Below are 17709 nucleotides of genomic sequence, written 5' to 3'. Positions count from 1 at the left end.
CTGCTGTGGGAAGAGCATTCCATAATCAAAGTGGCAGCATTAAAAAAAAAAGTCCTCTCTCTGGTTGCCACCTACCTTCCATCAAAAGGTGAGGGCATACATAAGCAGGGCATCTGGTGGAACGACTGATATGGCGGGCACAGGATGGGCCAAGGGCAACAGAAGGCATTGACAGTAGCACATCTTTCCAGCTTTCCCCTCTGACCCTGGGTGAGTTGATTCCTGGGTTCACAGGACTGATACAGAACAGGAATCTGCAGTAAGGAAGGAGCAGGAGATCTCCCTTCCGGCTTCTTCTGGCAGTGAAAATGGGCTGATGAAAGCGGGAGTAATGCTGCCCTTTCCGCCTCCATACTGCAGCCCACCAATTCACCCAACTATTACTCCGCAGGGGTCCTGTGATCCTGGGAATCAGCTGGGAATCAGGGAAGGCTGGGGAGAGGGGAAGCAGGGAAGATCAATGACCCTTGTGCCAGCCGATCACTGGACCGACCCATTTCCTCTTCACATACCTCCCCTGCCTAAGACAAATGTCCTGCACATGGCTGACGGGGGCACAGATCCAGCAGACGAACGCAGGAAGCTGCCTTCTACCGAATCAGACCATCAAGGTCAGGATTGCGTACACAGACCGGCAGCGGCTCTCCAGGGTCTCTGGCGGAGGTCTCCCACATCACCTACAGCCTGGTCCTTTTAACTGACGATGCTGAGGATTGAACCTGGGACCTTCTGCATGCCAAGCAGATGCTCTGCCACTGAGCCACAGCCCTTCTCCAATAATGATGGGCGAGCATCCTGGTTAAGCCAGTCTCAGCTTTCGTAGAGCCGAATCCAGAGCCAGTGTGCTTTCGGGGTTAGTATTTCAGTGAGACTCGCAACACCGGGGTTCAAATCTATACTCGTCCATTCAGCTCACTGGGGGACTTCGGGCCAGTCACTCTCCATCTAACCACCTCACGGGTTGTTTTAAGAACAGAATGAGAGGGAGAACCACAGATACCACCTTGAAGGTGGAAAGGAGCAAAATACATAGACAGACACTTTAAAGCGACTAAGCAGTAGTAATGATCTCATCCCCAGTATAGATTAGAGCCTGCTGGTTATGTCATGCTTTGTTTTACGGACACAAGGCGTGAGAAAGCATTTTTCATGAGACTGCTATCTCGGAATGAGCTCATAAGTATTTGTTGAGTAATCATTTGTGTTTGTGCTGATATCATTTATTACAATAGCCAATCAGATACTTAGAAGTAGTCACGTGCTTGTGAGAAGCAACTTTAGAGAATGATCAGATAGATAAATTTTATCTATAAATATACATGGTTTTGAAAAGCAAATCGGATTTCTTTGAACTGAATCTCAGGATGCAAAGACTGAAGAATCATTGATTGGTAAATTATTGGGATATTTGGGTTTATCTGATAATCCCTAAAAGCAATAGAGAAATGGCTGAAACCTGATTTGTTTTAATGTTATAATCAATTTTGATATGTCAGGAACCCTAATTATAATAGCCTGTGTGTCCACATTTTGTGTAGTCATAATTATTTCACTTCTTTATTGTATAATGTCTTGCTTAATAAAAAGAATCTCTTCTTTTATCAAATAAAATTATCAGATAAAAAGGTTCAAACAGGTGTTTTGGCCCAATTTCTGGTTGCTCAAATAAAAGAAAAAAACAGGACTCACCGTCCAACAGATTATATTGTATTATCAAAAGCATGTATCATTCTCCCCTCCTCCACTTTACCCTCACAACAACCTTGTGAGGTACTTTAGGCTGAGAGAGAAATGACTTTCCCAGTGGTACCCATCAAGCTGTTCAGCACAGTGGGGATTACCGCTACACCACGCTGCCATTAATCCCTGCAGGGAAAAGGACCCTGATGTGGCAAAACTTTCACATACCTCTCTACCCCTCATTCCCCTACCAGAGAGGCAGACTGAACAGGAGGTAACCCTTTCCCCATCATTCACACCTTGCCAGACACAGAATACCCCAGGAGTACCCTCTGACATACCCCTGGCTAAACAAGTACCTTTATACATAGGCCAGATGCCCCAATACTCTCTGAGCGCCCCTAGTCCCCCAAACTTCAGACACTCCTGGTTCTGTCACCCCAATTATGAAATTGTCTTGCTATTGACTTCACATTACCCCAAGACATTTCCAACATTCTTGACTTCCCTGTGCTCTTGCTGAATACTCACCGCCACTCATTACTGCCAAATGTATAAAGCCAACCCGAAAAGAGCCACTCATGGCCTCATGAATCCATGTGCTCTGTCTCAGCATCAGCCTCTCTCTCTCTTGTACACAGTTTTCTTGATGCAAAGGTCTCCCGGTTTCGGTTACCCCATGGCTGGCTGGCCCTGTTTCCCATATCCAAGTCACCCAGTTCTTTGCCAAAGTGTTGTGTGCCACTGTTCTCTCACACACCACTTTGAGAAGGCAGCAAAGGCTTGTTCTTACTGGGGAGTGGGGAAAAGACTGCCACCCACCCCATGCCTCACTAAGATCTACTTCCATGGCAGATGTCCCAGCCCTTCTGGAAGACACCCCAACACTGTGCTGTTTCTCTGGCTGCCCACCCAATCTGTGGAGTGGTGGAAAGCGCCATGAAGTTGCAGTAGGGTTTTCAAGGCAAGAAATGAGCTGAGGTGGTTTGCCCTTACCTTCCACTGCATAGCAACCCCGGTCTACCTTTATGGTTTCCCATCCCTGGCCCAAAAGGCATCCGGCTGTCCTCGATCAGGGTCAGGGCCTTTTCAGCCTTGGCCCCGGCCTAGTCGAACGCTATGCCCAGTGAGGTTCGGCCCTGTGGGGCTTGCAGAACTGAGCTATTCCACCAGGCACATGGTTGAGGGCAGCATCGGTTTTCATTCTAGCAGCCCTACCCTTTTCCCTCTCCCCCTCCTGTCCGCCTCTGCAATCTCCCCACAAATAAGTCAATGTTGTTGCCATTTGGTATTTCTGTATTGTTATATGCTGATGTAAAATGGGTGTCTGGGTTTTTATGGTTTTATTGTTGTATGTGTGAAACTGGTTTTAGAGTGTTTTTAACAGGTTGTAAGCTGCTCTGAGCCTGGCTTTGGCCAGGAAAGAACAGCCTAAAAATCAAAATAAATAAATAAATAACCAGGGCCAGCCCTGAGAGCCAGCATGGTGTAGTGGTTAAGAGTGGCAGCCTCTAATCTGGAGAACCGGGTTCGATTCCCCACTCCTCCACATGAAGCCTGCTGGGTGACTTTGGGCTAGTCTCAGTTCTCTCCAAACTCTCTCAGCCCCACCCACCTCACAAGGTGTCTGTTGTGGGGAGGGGAAGGAAAGGTGATTGATTATAAGCCGCTTTGAGACTCCTTAAAGTTAGAGAAAAGTGGGGTACAAACTCAACTCTTCTTCTTCGCTTCTGAGATCAGACAAGATCAGGCTAACTTGGGCCATCCAATCTGTAGCCAACTCTTTTCTCCAGGAACCTATCCCATCTATTCTAATTCTACGTCCTCCCAGCAAACACCAGATTCCCCACACCACTTTCAAAGCCCCATTCCGTGGCTGAGTACACCATAATGGCCCATTAGAAACAAGATACCAAGACAGACACTGGAAAACAGTCATCTATAATAGGAACAACCAAGACTGATCATGTGGGAGAACTGTGCAGTTTTCAAATTGCATGGAATTCCTCCTCAGGGTAGACGTAAACAAACAATCAATCAGAAAGAAGGAAATACTTCTCACACACATCATGGATCATAATTGATCCCAATGAGCATTTTTCTTCCCCCTTTTTAATTTTGTTAACAACTAGCCTGAAAAATTCTCTGGCACTTGAAATATTACTTGGGGTCAGTCCTAATAGAGGATCTGTTATGTGCTTTAATTGTACTTTCGTGTGCACTTCTACGCTGTATATATTTTTGCCAAACAAATCAAGAGTACTAACATTGAAAATAAGATCATTTATTTTTACTGTCCTCATCATGGATTCTCACCCATTGGCTCAACCCTATCCTACTGATAAACCATCTCGTCCTCTCTCTTTCTCCCAGGCCATAATAATATTCCAAAAAGAGAGAATATTTGTTGGTTGCAGGAAACCACCACCACAACGAAACCTTGAAAGATGTTGTAGCGAAAGCTCTTTTGAAAACATCTGCCACTATCACTGTTAGAGGTACCGTTATTTCTTTACATATAGAAATCATTCCATCCCACCTTTCCCTCCATTTATGAAGGCTCGAAGTAGGTAACAAACTGCATTTATCAAACGGTCACTGCACAAAACATTTAAGATACTATAAAGAAAAAAATTAAAACGTGAACCCAACAGTCCTGTTTACACACACCCTCCCAAATAACCACATGGAAAAAACCTTATCCTCTGCCTAAAGCTACAGAACAGCTTTATGTCACCTTCTTAAGAACGGCAAAGTAGGTAACACACCAACTTCCTCTGAGAGACTATCCAGTTAAAATGCTTGTGATCGGGCTGTGGCTGATCTAATCATCTTGTGTGGGACTTAGGAACAAGCATGGTTAAGCTACCCTAGAGAGGCAGTCCTTTAAGTGTATGAGTTCCAGGTCTCTAGGGGCTTTAGATGAGAACTAACACCTTGAATTAAGACCAGAACCATACAAGTAACCAGTGAAGTTGTTTTAAAATAGGTATGAAATGGTCACACTAAGAGTCCACAAACTAACATAGTCCACAAACTTGCAGCTGTATTCCAAATGTTTCCAGGATGGTTTCGAGGGCACCCCACAAGGAGTGCATTGCAGTAGTCTAGCCTCAAAGTTACAGAGATATGGATTAGCAGGGTCAGATTGTCTTGTCTAAGAGGGTGAAGGCAATTTCCACAATATGTGCAGTTGGAAAAAAGCATTCCTGACCCAGCTTTCTAACAAGCAGGAAGAATCTGATAAATCTACTGTCCTCTTTGCAGTCAGGCTCAGATTAAGCACGGCTCCATCCCAAACTACCACCTCCCCCAGAACATCACCCTTACCAACCAGTCTCACCTCTTCCTTGTCTGGATTCCATCTCAGCTCCTTATTGCTCAGCCAGTTGACCACAGCATCCACAAGGCTGTGGGGTGTTATCAACAGGTACCCCCTCCCAGCTCCCACCTCTCCAATTGTTACTAAGACTCTTCCCACGCCTTATAGACAAGTAGCCCTGATTTAGATGGCCCAGGCTGGCCCAATCTCATCGGAGCTCAGAAGCTAAGCAGGGTCAGCTCTGATTAATACTTGGATGGGAGACCACCAAGGAAGTCCAGGGTTGCTATGCAGAGGCAGGCAGTGGCCAATCACCTCTTTCTTGTCTCTTGCCTTGAAAGTCTTCATGAGTCACCACAAGATGGCCGAGAATTGATGGCACGTGATGCAAACGCACAAAGACAAGCAACAGAAAAGATCAAGAGTCTAGTAGCACCTAAATGACTAATAACATTTCTGGCAAAGTAGGAGCTTTTGTGAGCCACAGGCTATCATACTTTGGTCACTGGAAAAGACAATAATGATAGGAAAAAAGGAAGACCCAACCTGAGATGGATTGACTCTATAAAGGAAGCCATGTCCCTCCATTTGCAACACCTGAGCAAGGCTGTTAACAAGAGGAAGTTTTTGAGGTAGTTCATTCATAGGGTCACCAAGAGTCGGAAGTGTCTTGACGCACTTAACACACACAAGTTTTTGTGACAAAGGGAGCTCTGACTCTTGAAAGCTTATACCCTGAAAATTTTCTTGGCCTCTAAGGTGCTGCTGGACTTGAATCTAGTTCCTAAAGACTAGCAGTATTTATACCAGCCTAAGCTTTCGTGATAGATCACGATGGGTAGCTGTGTTAAGTCTGTAGCAGTAAAAAAGAACAAGAGCTCACTAAGTGAGGTATCTGAAGAAGGGAGATGTGACTCATGAAAGCTCCTACCTTGCGAGAAATTTTGCTAGTCTTTAAGGTGATACTGGACTCCTGCTCTTTTCTATTGCTACTGACAGACTAATATGGCTACCCATCGTGATCTAGAGACAAGCAAGCTTACCATGGCAGAGGCTTTCAGAAGGCAGCGCTTTGGCCATGAGACATTTGTCCACCCGCAAGGTGCCACAAGACTCGTTCCTGTTTCGCCTGCAGCAGACTAAACAGGAAGTAAGCGACAACTGCCCAGAGCTTTGCAGCACCTCAAAGGTAGGTCTCATGATGACCTGTGGCAGGAGCTTTGGCTCTGGACGGGTTGCGCCACCAAACAAATGCATCCGGCTTGGAGGTGCCACAAGACTCTTAGCAATTAGCAAAGCGCCCATTAGGATCGTGACTATTGCCAGGACTCAGGGTGGTTGAAGTTAACATATGTAATGGTAGTTTGGCTGCTACTATTATTTCGTGACAAGAAGCTTAGTAATTATGAGGGGAAATAGGGTTGCCAACCTCCAGGAGGGGCCTGGAGATCTTGCAAAATTCCAAAACCACAGAGATCATTTTCCCTGGAGGAAACAGCAGCTTTGCAGGGTAGGCTCTGTGGAATCACACGCACACATGAACACACATGAAGCTGCCTTATACCGAATCAGAGTCTCAGGCACAGAGGTCTTTCCCATCACCTACTTGCCTGGTCCCTTTAACTGGAGATGCTGCCGGGGACTGGAGAGGGGCTGTGGCTCAGTGGTAGAGCATCTGCTTGGTATGCAGAAGGTCCCAGGTTCAATCCCCGGCATCTCCAGTTAAAGGGACTAGGCAAGTAGGTGATATGAAAGACCTCTGCTTGAGACCCTGGAGAGCCGCTGCCAGTCTGGGTAGACAATACTGACTTTGATGGACCAAGGGTCTGATTCAGGATAAGGCAGCTTCATGTGTTCACGTGTGTGTGACCCTCTGCATGCCAAGCAGTCGCTCTGCCACTGAGCCACGGCCCCTCCCCACCTGTAGCGGGGTATCTTTTCTGAAGAGCGAGAAGTCCCGAGTTCCAAACACGCTGCTGGCTGCAAACTAGAGTTGCCATCCTCCAGGTGGGGCGCCCTGAAGTCCTCCTGGAATTACAACCGACTTCCAGACCACAGGAACCAGTTCCCCTTGGAGAAAACGGCAGGCTTTGGAGGGCGGATTCTATGGGATATCATGGATTGTGGGTGACCCCCCTCCCCAGATTGCCCCTCTCCGTAGGCACCGCCCCCAAACCTCCAGGGATTTCCTAGGCCAAAGTTGGCAACCCTGGTGGGGGGGGGAACAGCACCCAAACCAGCATTACTAACTAGCAAGGGTAAAGACAACAGTAAATAATAATAATAATAATAACGACAACAGAAACCATGAATCGTTATTACCGCTGCCTAAAGTTGAGGACGCCAGTAATGTTGATTAATGTAACACAGTAATGACATAATCTCAATGAGCACCAGCTGCCTGGAGTCTCGAGGCCCCGCGCCCCCCTCACCTGCTCTCCTCCTGCTCGCCCACCTCCATCCCTGGCCGTCAGAGGCCGGCGGCCCCTCCGAGGGCTCCTCCCGCGGCCATCGAAAGGCCCGGAGCCCGACCAGAAGGACGCCCACTCGGCCCCTCTCCGCCCTCAGCCGCCCGCGGACTACAGCCCCCGGCATGCACCGCTCCCATTTTCGGCCTCGCAATGGGGGGGGTCAACTACGGCTCCCGGCATGCAGTGGGGCTGGGCTTCGCGCTTCCTGGCCTCGGAGACTACAGTCCCCAGCGTGCGTTGCGTCAGCCTCTCTTTGGCCAATGGGAAGTCGCGTTTTCCTGGTGCGTCTGTCCTGTTCGTAATTGGAACGGCTGGTGCATTTAGGACAGTGGTTCCCAACCTTTTTTTGACCAGGGACCACTAGGACTTTTTTGTTCAGTGCAGGGACCCCAAGGTTCAAAATAAAAATTCTGAGAATTTGAAAATAAACTTTAATCATAACTGTTAGTTGAACATTAAGCTTAGAATAATATTTGAATATATATATATTTATAATAGAGAACTTTTAATTGAAAATATTAATTTATTATGGGTTTATAACTTTGTTTCGCGGACCTTAATTTAGTTCTCGCGGACCCCTGGGGGTCCACGGACCCCTGGTTGGGAACCAGTGATTTAGGAAAACACCTGGAGGCCTCCATCCTAAAAGCTCATGCCCTGCCAGAAAATATTTTTGTTAGTCTTTAAGGTGCTACTGGACTCTTGCTCTTTTCTACTACTGCAGACAGACTAACACGGCTACCCACTGTGAATTAGCCTTGCTCAGGTCTTGCAAATTGAGGGCTGCAGCTTCCTTTATTTACACCATCCAACTCTTGTTGGGTCTTCCTCTTTTCCTGCTGCCTTCAACTTTTCCTAGCATGGTTGTCTTTTCCAGTGACTCTTGTCTTCTCATAATGTGACCAAGATACGAAAAAATGTTTACCAGGGAGTAAATCCCGTTCAGCTGCTTATGTCCTGTTCGTAATTAGAACGATCGGTGTATTTGGGAAAACACCTATAGGCCTCCATCCCAAACATTGTGTTTATGTAAGGTAAAGGTCCCCTGTGCAAGAGCCGGGTCATTCCTGACCTATGGGGTGTTGTTACATCCCGACATTTCCTAGGCAGACTTTGTTTACGGGGTGGTTTGCCAGTGCCTTCCCCAGTCATCCTCCCTTTACCCCCAGCAAACTGGGTACTCATTTTACCGACCTCGGAAGGATGGAAGGCTGAGTCAACCTTGAGAAGGCTACCTGAAACCGACTTCCGTTGGGTTTGAACTCAGGTTGAGAGCAGAGCTTGTACTGCAGCTTACCACTCTGCTCCACGGGGCTCCTTTACCAGGGAGTAAATCCCGTTCAACTCAATTACTTTGGAGTGAAATGGGCTGTGAAGCTGTCTTGCTACCCGCCCTCTTCTTATAAAAATCTGAGAAGTTATTGCCATCCATATAGCAATTAGGGTCGCCAACGGCAGGTTGGGAAATTCCTGGAGATTTAGAGGTGGAGCCGGGGAAGGTGGGATTTGGGACTTCATCAGGGATGTAATACAATGGAGTCCACCCTCCAAAGCAGCCATTTTCTCCAGGGGAATGCATCTCTGTAGGGTTGCCAGGTCCCTCTTTGCCACCGGCGGGAGGTTTTTGGGGCAGAGCCTGAGAAGGGTGGGGTTTGAGGAGGGGAGGGACTTCAATGCCATAGAGTCCAATTGCCAAAGCTGCCATCAGTTGTAATAGCAGGAGATCTCCAGCTAGTACCTGGAGTTGGCAACCCTAGTAGTCTGGAAAATCAATTGTAATTCCAGAAGAACTCCAGGCCCCACCTGGAGGTTGACAACCCCAGGAAAAGTGAGCCCTGATTTACCAGCGTTTGTCCTGGAATAAATCTTTTTAGTCTTTAACCTGTCCTTGAACCTCTGTTTTCTTTTCCTGCAATACACAAATGCTACTACCCCTCTCCAATTATCTTCTTTTTGGGCACTTGCTCTTGAGAAACAGAAGATGCATGCTGGAAACAATTCCACGTGTACTGAATTTTTATCCTGCCATTCCTTCCAGGATCTCGGGACTGTGTATGTGGGTTTCCCGTCTTGACAGTTGTTCACATTCTGCAGGTTCCTTTACATGGACTGCTTTCTTTGTAACACCCCTCCCACCTTCTGACTGGGAGATAAGGGCTTGAGGATCTCCATTCCTATGTGTATCTGATGAAGGGAGCTTTGACTCTTGAAAGCTCATATCCCAGAAATCTTGTTGGTCTCTTAAGGTGCCACTGGACTCAAATCTAGCTGTTGGTTTCTTCAGTGACCCACAAATGACTTTTGTAATTTGGAGACATCAAAAGGGTGATGCGGAAAGATCCTTCCAGATCCATCCCTTTGTTCGGTCTTCTTTGTGACTCTCCAGTTGCAGGCAGCTGGCTCCTCAGCCTAGATAATAAAAGCCAAATGCCATCTGACCCCTTGGCCGTCTGTCAGTGTTTGGACTGCTTTGCACCTGCCATCTGGACATCCTTCATTCTGACAGATTTGTCTAGGGATTTAACAAAGCCCCTGTGTCGGCATGATGCTAATACAAACCGGGGCTCTAACCCACCACAGTTGGAGCCTTTTCCCCAAACAATGCAGGAATTAGGTCTTCTGTCCCCAGTTTGCATTGTAGAATTTGATCATACAGAAAGAGCCATTCTTGTGTATTATGATGGATTATGAATCTGTCTGTAAAACTGGACCATCTTCAATACAAACGCTAAAGATGAAAGTTGTCCCTATAATATGAAACAGGCCTGCAGCCGGTTCCCATGCATGTTTATCACACTATGTTCAAGGGGGGTTAACCTCAAAGAATCATTTATATAGGACTGTACCCAGTGCAGACCAGTGCTATATATGTTTATGTACGGTGGTGGAAAATGCCATCAAGTTACAGCTGACTTATGGCAACCCTATAGGGTTTTGAAGGCAAGAGATGAACAGAGGTGGTATGTCATTGCCTGCCTCTGTGTAGCAACCCTGGATTTCCTTGGTGGTCTCCCATCCAAGAACTGACCAGGATCAACCCTGTTTAGCTTCTGAGATCTGATGAGATTAAGTTATCATGGGCCATCCTGGTCAGGGGAAACCACCATCAAGTCGCACTCGACTTATGGGGACCCCACAAGATTTTCAAGGCAAGAGACATTTAGAGGTGGTTTGCCATTGCCTTCTCCTGCATAGAGACCTGTGAGAGTTCCCAACTCCCTGGGCTAACTTCGCAAAATCACTGCTCAGGCTTGAAAGCAGAAACAATAGATTTATTGAAGGCTTCAGACAGGTGAGAGACACGGATTCAAAGTTGCAAGTGAATTGGCATAGCCGGGTTACAAAATATATCTGTTCCAGGGCACTAGGGTTCACACTGATGTTATGGGAAGTTACAAGATAGATTGGTGCAATACAAAACATCAAAGGGGTCCCAGCGAGGCTGCTAGGGCTATCAGGTCTTCAAGGCCGGACTCGGCCTGAGGGAGTGCTCACAGGAAGCGCGGCAGGGGAGGGCACCCGGGAAAGACAGCAGAGGCGCCGGGTTGCGGGGAGGTGTGAACTGCTTTTACGAGTTCAAAGAGATAGGCAAAGAACAAAGTGGGGAAGGGAAGCAAAGAATACCAGACCCTCACATTCTGCCCCCCTTAAGGCCCCCCTCCCACAAGGTCAGGAGGACGGGGCTTATCGGGATAGGCGGTGTGGAATTCTTGTACCAGGCGGGGGGCCGCCATGTGTGGGGCTGCCACCCATTCATCGTGTGCAGGTCCCAGATGTTTCCACCGGACAAAATAGAACAATTTCCCCTTTTTCCATTTGGAATCCAACACTTTAGACACTTCCAGATGGGTGTCCCCTCCCACCACCGTAGGAACCTCAGGTTTCGGAGGGGGGTGGAACTGGGGGGCCGCAACGTACGGTTTGAGAAGGCTTATATGAAAGACGGGATGGACGCCCTTAAGGGTCTTAGGGAGTTCGAGTTCCACAGTGACTTCATTGATCACCCGGGTAATGGGAAAAGGGCCCACATATCGATCGTTGAGCTTTTTGCAGGGTCGGAGGGAGCACAGGTTCTTAGTGGAGAGATAGACCTGCTCCCCCACCTTGAGTTCCCAGCCCGGGGATCGATGTTTGTCGGCTTGTTCCTTGTATTTGCTCTTGGCACGTTCGAGATTTTTGAGCAACCAGGGCCAGGTAGACTGGACTACTCGTGCCCACTCCTGGACCTCGGGGACTGTTTCGAGCTCAGGGGTGACGGGAGCGGAACCAAAAGGACCGAATTCCGTTCCGTACACTACGCGGAAAGGACTGAAACCTGTGGAGGAGTGGGGGGCATTGTTATAGGCGTATTCAGCAAACGGCAGCAGATCCACCCAATCGTCTTGGTGGTAATTGACATAACAACGGAGATAACATTCGACCACTGCATTTACCCGTTCCGTTTGACCATCGGTCTGAGGGTGGTAAGCTGAGGAGAGACCCTGTTCTTCCACCCCCATCAATTTTAGGAAGGCTCGCCAGAATTTGGCGACGAACTGGACCCCCCTGTCGGAGAGGACCTTCCTAGGGACCGAGTGTAGCCTGAGGACATGAGTGACAAACAACTTAGCCAATCCCTGGGCCGAGGGGAGTCCGGCGCAGGGAACGAAGTGGACCTGTTTGGAGAAAAGGTCCGTGATCACCCATAGAACCGTTTTACCCCGGCTGGGAGGTAGGTTGGTGATAAAGTCCATGGCGATCACCTCCCAAGGTCGGGTGGGACTCTCCAGGGGTTTTAATAGTCCAGGGGGTTTTCCCATTCTTTTCTTGGCCGTAGCGCAGGTGGGGCAGCTGCGCACGTACAATTCTACATCGGCTCTCATACCTGGCCACCAAAATTGTCTTCTCACCAGGTGCAGTGTTTTGACAAAACCAAAATGACCTGCCAGTTTGGCCCCGTGGACCAGTCCCAGAACTTCTTTGCGGAGAGAAGTTGGGACGTAGAGTTTTCCCCCTTGTACCCACCAGGAGTCCCTTTGCTCCATGCCCGTAGGGAGAACCTGCTGCTCCATTTCCTGCTGGGATGCGTCCCGGAGCCTTTGCTGAAAGGCCTCCGGGATACCCTTGAGCATGGGATTCTCTGGCAGCCGGGCTTGTGAGCGGGTAGTGACGGCGAGCCCCGGGATTTCCCCCCGTTGTTCTGGGGTAAAAAGGGAGTCCACGGGGCGGTCAAAATCATTGCGGTACTGGGGAAGTCGGGACAGGGCATCCGCCAGGGCATTTTCCTTTCCGGGGACATGTTTGAGGGTGAAACGGAATTTGGCGAAAAACTGGGCCCACCGAATTTGTTTGGCGTTGAGTTTCCTAGCCCCTTTGAGGGCCTCCAAATTCTTGTGGTCGGTACACACCTCAAACGGGAATTCGGCCCCCTCCAAGAAATGCCTCCAGATGGTGAGGGCATGTTTTACCGCTGCCGCCTCCTTCTCCCAAATAGCCCAATTGATTTCCGATTGGGAGAATTTTTTGGAGAAGTAGGCTCATGGCCGCAACTTCCCTTCCCCGTCCCTTTGCAGTAGGCCCCCCCCCATGGCCACGTCGGAGGCATCCACCTGAACCACGAAAGGCTTGGTGCAGTCCGGATGGGCTAAAACCGGCTCTGACGAAAAAAGCAATTTAAGTTCGTCAAACGCCTGCTGACAGAGAAGAGACCACTGCAAACGGGCCGAGGGCAGAGCGGCGCTCGCTCCCTTCCCCTTGGTACGCAAAAGGGAAGTGAGGGGAAGGGCCACCTGCGCGAAATTGGGGATGAAATTGCGGTAGAAATTGGCAAACCCCAAAAACTGTTGTAGGTGGCGGCGTGTGGTGGGGGGTTCCCAATCCCGCATGGCTTGAACCTTTTCGGGGTCCATTTCCAAGCCCTGGTGGGAAATGACATAACCCAGGAAGGTGATGGAGGGCTGGTGGAATTCGCATTTGGATACTTTGGCATACAGCTTGTGTTCCCGCAAGCGTTGGAGGACCTCGCGAACCAACCTAACGTGTTCCTCCATGGTTTCAGAATAAATGAGAATGTCATCTAGAAATACCACCACCCCCCGAAACAACAAATCATGTAAAACCTCATTGATTAATTGCATAAAAACACTCGGGGCCCCTGAAAGTCCGAAAGGCATAACAAGGTACTCAAACATTCCAAAACAGCTGGAAAAGGCCGTCTTGGGTTCATCCCCCTCCTTAATGCGGATGCGGTGGTAGGCTTCTACCAAATCCAGTTTAGTGAAGATTCGGCCCTCTTTTAGTTGCGCAAGAAGGTCTGGAATGAGAGGGAGGGGGTAAGCGTTAGACTGGGTGACTGCGTTCAGTCTACGAAAGTCAATGCACAGTCTTAAGTCCCCCGTTTTTTTCTTAACGAAGAAGGCGGGAGCGGAGTACGGGGCTTTGGAGGGGCGAATGAAACCCCTCGCCAGGATGGTGTCCAGATAGTCCCGCAGCACCGCCTTTTCGTTGGGGCTCATGGGGTAAACCTTCCCTTTGGACAACTTGCCTTCCCCCACAATTTCAATAGCACAATCAGTGTCCCGGTGTGGGGGCAATTCGTCACATTCCCTCACATCAAAGACATCCGCGAACTGGGTATATTCCGCGGGAAGGCGGGGTGGAGGGGTGACTTGGGGGAAGGATCCCACCAATGTGGCGGCCGGGGTGCAAAGCACTCGGTCCTTGCCGTGCGCCCCGCAAGGGTCCTCCGGGAACGTGAGGGTTCGCTTGACCCAGTCGATTGAGGGGTTATGCCCCTGTAACCAATTCATCCCCAAAACTATGGGGGCGACTATGGGGGCAATAGTAAAATATAAGCGTTCCCAATGTTCCCCCACTGCCATAATCACCGCAGCGGTACGGTGAGTCACAGGTCCCTTCTTAAAGTCACTACCGTCCATCTGGGAAAAGCGGAGGGGACCTGGGAGTAGTTTGCGCCGGACGCCTAACTTTTTGGCGGCTTCCTCGCTAATCAAAGTACGGGCGCACCCGGAGTCTACCAAGGCGGGAAACTCTAAAACCGGACCCCCCTTGGGCAGCGAGAGGTGTGCCCGAATATACACATTGTCCTCTTGGGCGCTTACCATCGGTGGAGCTCCTTGCACAACAACGGGAGCGGTCTGCTGAGGAGCCCCCCTTACAGCAGACCGACGGCGTTTTTTGCCGGTATCTCCCACTCTTCCTCCTCACTGGATGAAGGAGACGTGGTAGTTGTAATCCGTGACTCGGCCGAGTCAAAAGCTGCATTTGTAATCCGAGGTCCCGATGGACCAGTGGAGATGGAGGCGTCCTCTTGAGCGCTCGCGTGTAGGGCGGTGGGTGCGCTCCGGCGTCCGGGAGCGCCGCTGCGGCGTCGAGGTTGGCCTTCCGCCGGGGTCTTCTCCAGTTCGGCCGGGGCTGGGCGAGGGGTAGCCGGGCGTCCGGAACGGGACGGGCATTGCGAGGCAAAATGGCCCTTGCCACCGCACACCAAGCACACCCCGGTTTCGAAACGCTTGCGGCGTTCGGCCGTCGAGGGGCCCCCCGGGGTACGGGGATCCTTGATACCACCCGGCCTGTCCCCTTTCGGCTTAGCGTCGCGGCCGGAGCGTTGTCTGGACAGGGTCAAGAGTTGTTTCTGATTTTCGATGTCGGCGGCGTGGCGCACCCAGCCTTCGACGTCCGGGGGGTTGCCTTGCATGAAGGCCCAATGTTGCAGGTCCAGGTTTAGTCCCTCCCTGAAGCACTGTACCCGGGTAGCTTCACTCCAGTCCAGAATTCTGCTCGACAGAGACTGGAACTCACTCGCATACTGCGCCACCGACTTAGTCCCTTGGCGCAGTTGCATCAGAGTGGCCTTAGCCCGCTCCCCCAGGTTCGGGTCCTCGAACCTGTTGCGGAGCACGACCATAAACTCATCCAGATTCCGCAGCACAGGAGAGCGGAGTTCGTACTGTAACACCATCCACGCGGCCGCTTCGCCTTGCAGGAGGGAGGCCACATACTGGACCTGGGACTCTTCCGAGGTGAAGGTCCGGGCCTGTTCCCTCATAAAAATATCCACTTGGACCATAAAGAAAGTTAACTGATCCCCCGACCCATCATACGTGATCTTCAGGTCACGGCGGGCCGGAGCGCTGGGAGGAGCTGGAGGAGTCGCCGGCGTTCCATCCGGAGCGTTGCCGGGGGGAGGCCGTACCTTCAGTGCGTCCATGGCGGCTGCCATCTCCCCCATCACGGTTTGCATGGCCTCCATCCGCTCCAGCATGGCTTGGCGTTCCTCCTGCCATTGTCTCCGTTCCTCGTCCATCAGGACTTCCCTACGCGCGGGGTCGTCCACGAGTCCCGTACCGGACAACCCCAGTCGGCGGTGCTTCGCCTCAGTCCGGGACAGTGACCAGCCCTTAGGAGAGTCCAGCCAGGAGTTAAAGGTGTTCTTGGGCTTCGTACCCAAGTCCGGTCCCGGGTGTGGGGCACCGGGCACCTTCCGCCTGACATCCTCCTCCTTAGGGTCCGGTTTCTCCGGGACCTCGGGTTTCTCCGGTGTACCCGGAGGAGAAGAGGGATCCCCGTCGCCTGGCATTACAGTCCCTTAAGGTACAGCTGCAGAGCGACAAGGCAGAGACTTGCAATTTAATGTGAGAGTTCCCAACTCCCTGGGCTAACTTCGCAAAATCACTGCTCAGGCTTGAAAGCAGAAACAATAGATTTATTGAAGGCTTCAGACAGGTGAGACAGACACGGATTCAAAGTTGCAAGTGAATTGGCATAGCCGGGTTACAAAATATATCTGTTCCAGGGCACTAGGGTTCACACTGATGTTATGGGAAGTTACAAGATAGATTGGTGCAATACAAAACATCAAAGGGGTCCCAGCGAGGCTGCTAGGGCTATCAGGTCTTCAAGGCCGGACTCGGCCTGAGGGAGTGCTCACAGGAAGCGCGGCAGGGGAGGACACCCGGGAAAGACAGCAGAGGCGCCGGGTTGCGGGGAGGTGTGAACTGCTTTTACGAGTTCAAAGAGATAGGCAAAGAACAAAGTGGGGAAGGGAAGCAAAGAATACCAGACCCTCACAAGACCCTTCCTTGATGGTCTCCCATCCAAGTACTAACTAGGGCCGACCCTACTTAGCTTTCAAGATCTGACAAGTTTGGGCTAGCCTGGGCCATCCAGGTCAGGGTAATTTATGTATGCCCTATGTTTTGATATTCTGGATTTTGTGTGTGTGTACATTCCCCACTCCTCCACATGAGCGGCGGACGCTAATCTGGTGAACTGGATTTGTTTCCCCACTCCTCCACATGAAGCCAGCTGGGTGACCTTGGGCAAGTCACAATCTCTCAGCCCCACCTGCTTCACAGAGTGTGTTGTGGGGAGGGGAGGGGAAGTTAGCCAGTTTGATTCTTCCTTAGGTGGTAGAGAAAGTCGGCATATAAAAACCAACTCTTCTTCTACAGAAGACTGAAGATAGTATATGTTATAAGGCCAGCACTATGAACTTGGCCTTCACATCTTTGTAATACCGCACCTGTGCCAATCTAAGTGTGAATTTGTCTCTCCAAAATGGAGAAATCCCAGGAGATCTTGAGCTAGGCTGGCAACCCTACATCACACGTTCCATAGCCACTTGCATTGAACGTGCAGAGACCCAAGGAAACCGGGTGCGCACAGTATGGTATCCTTGTCTGTTGGAACCAACTAAAATGGCACAAAAAGATATACAAGCTTTTGAGTTCTCTAGAACTCTTTAATGCTCTGGATATGAGACACACACAAAGAAGGGCATGGTTAATAGGCTGGCCTCCCTATTGCCCATCCTTCCTGTTATATTGTTGATGTCAACAGAGGGGTAACCTGCTGCAAACACCCAGCAATGCAAGTATGGTTAGGTGCCATTTGAAACTTTGTAATTTTGTTTTAATTGGGATTTTAATATTTTAAATTTAGATTCTTATTGTTGGTGTAGTGATGTTTTCATATGATGTTACCCGCTCTGAGCCAGCTTTGGCGGGGGAGGGCAGGTTATAAATAAATAAATAAATAAATAAAATAAGACCATGACACTTAGTCCTGCCTGAGACACCCCCCTCCCCTTTTATTTCAGCATCCAGCCAGCTGAAGAGCTCTGGAAACCTCGAAAGCTTACACGTGCTTTGGGGTCTTCAGAAAGGGGTTTTGCTATTTGAAGTAGTAGAAAAGGGCCAGAGTCCAGTAGCACCTTAAAGACTAACAAAAATATTT

At 49.8% G+C, this 17709-nt stretch overlaps 1 protein-coding gene across 1 annotated transcript in view; it reads right to left on the bottom strand.

Annotated features, from left to right (window-relative positions):
• The window catches only part of RUBCN (rubicon autophagy regulator), a 56490-nt gene extending 48958 nt beyond the window's left edge, over positions 1-7532 (bottom strand). The window contains exon 1 of the mRNA XM_056849745.1: positions 7435-7532. Within this exon, the coding sequence (XP_056705723.1) occupies positions 7435-7463 (29 nt within the window). The 5' untranslated portion in view covers positions 7464-7532. The remainder of the gene's footprint in view (positions 1-7434) is intronic.
• Between the last annotated feature and the right edge of the window lie 10177 nt (positions 7533-17709).

This window comes from Euleptes europaea, chromosome 5 (assembly GCF_029931775.1).
Source record: "Euleptes europaea isolate rEulEur1 chromosome 5, rEulEur1.hap1, whole genome shotgun sequence".
In the NCBI taxonomy this organism is placed as follows: domain Eukaryota; kingdom Metazoa; phylum Chordata; class Lepidosauria; order Squamata; family Sphaerodactylidae; genus Euleptes; species Euleptes europaea.
Note: the sequence above shows the minus strand (reverse complement) of the source record. Positions and strands in the feature narration are given on the sequence as shown.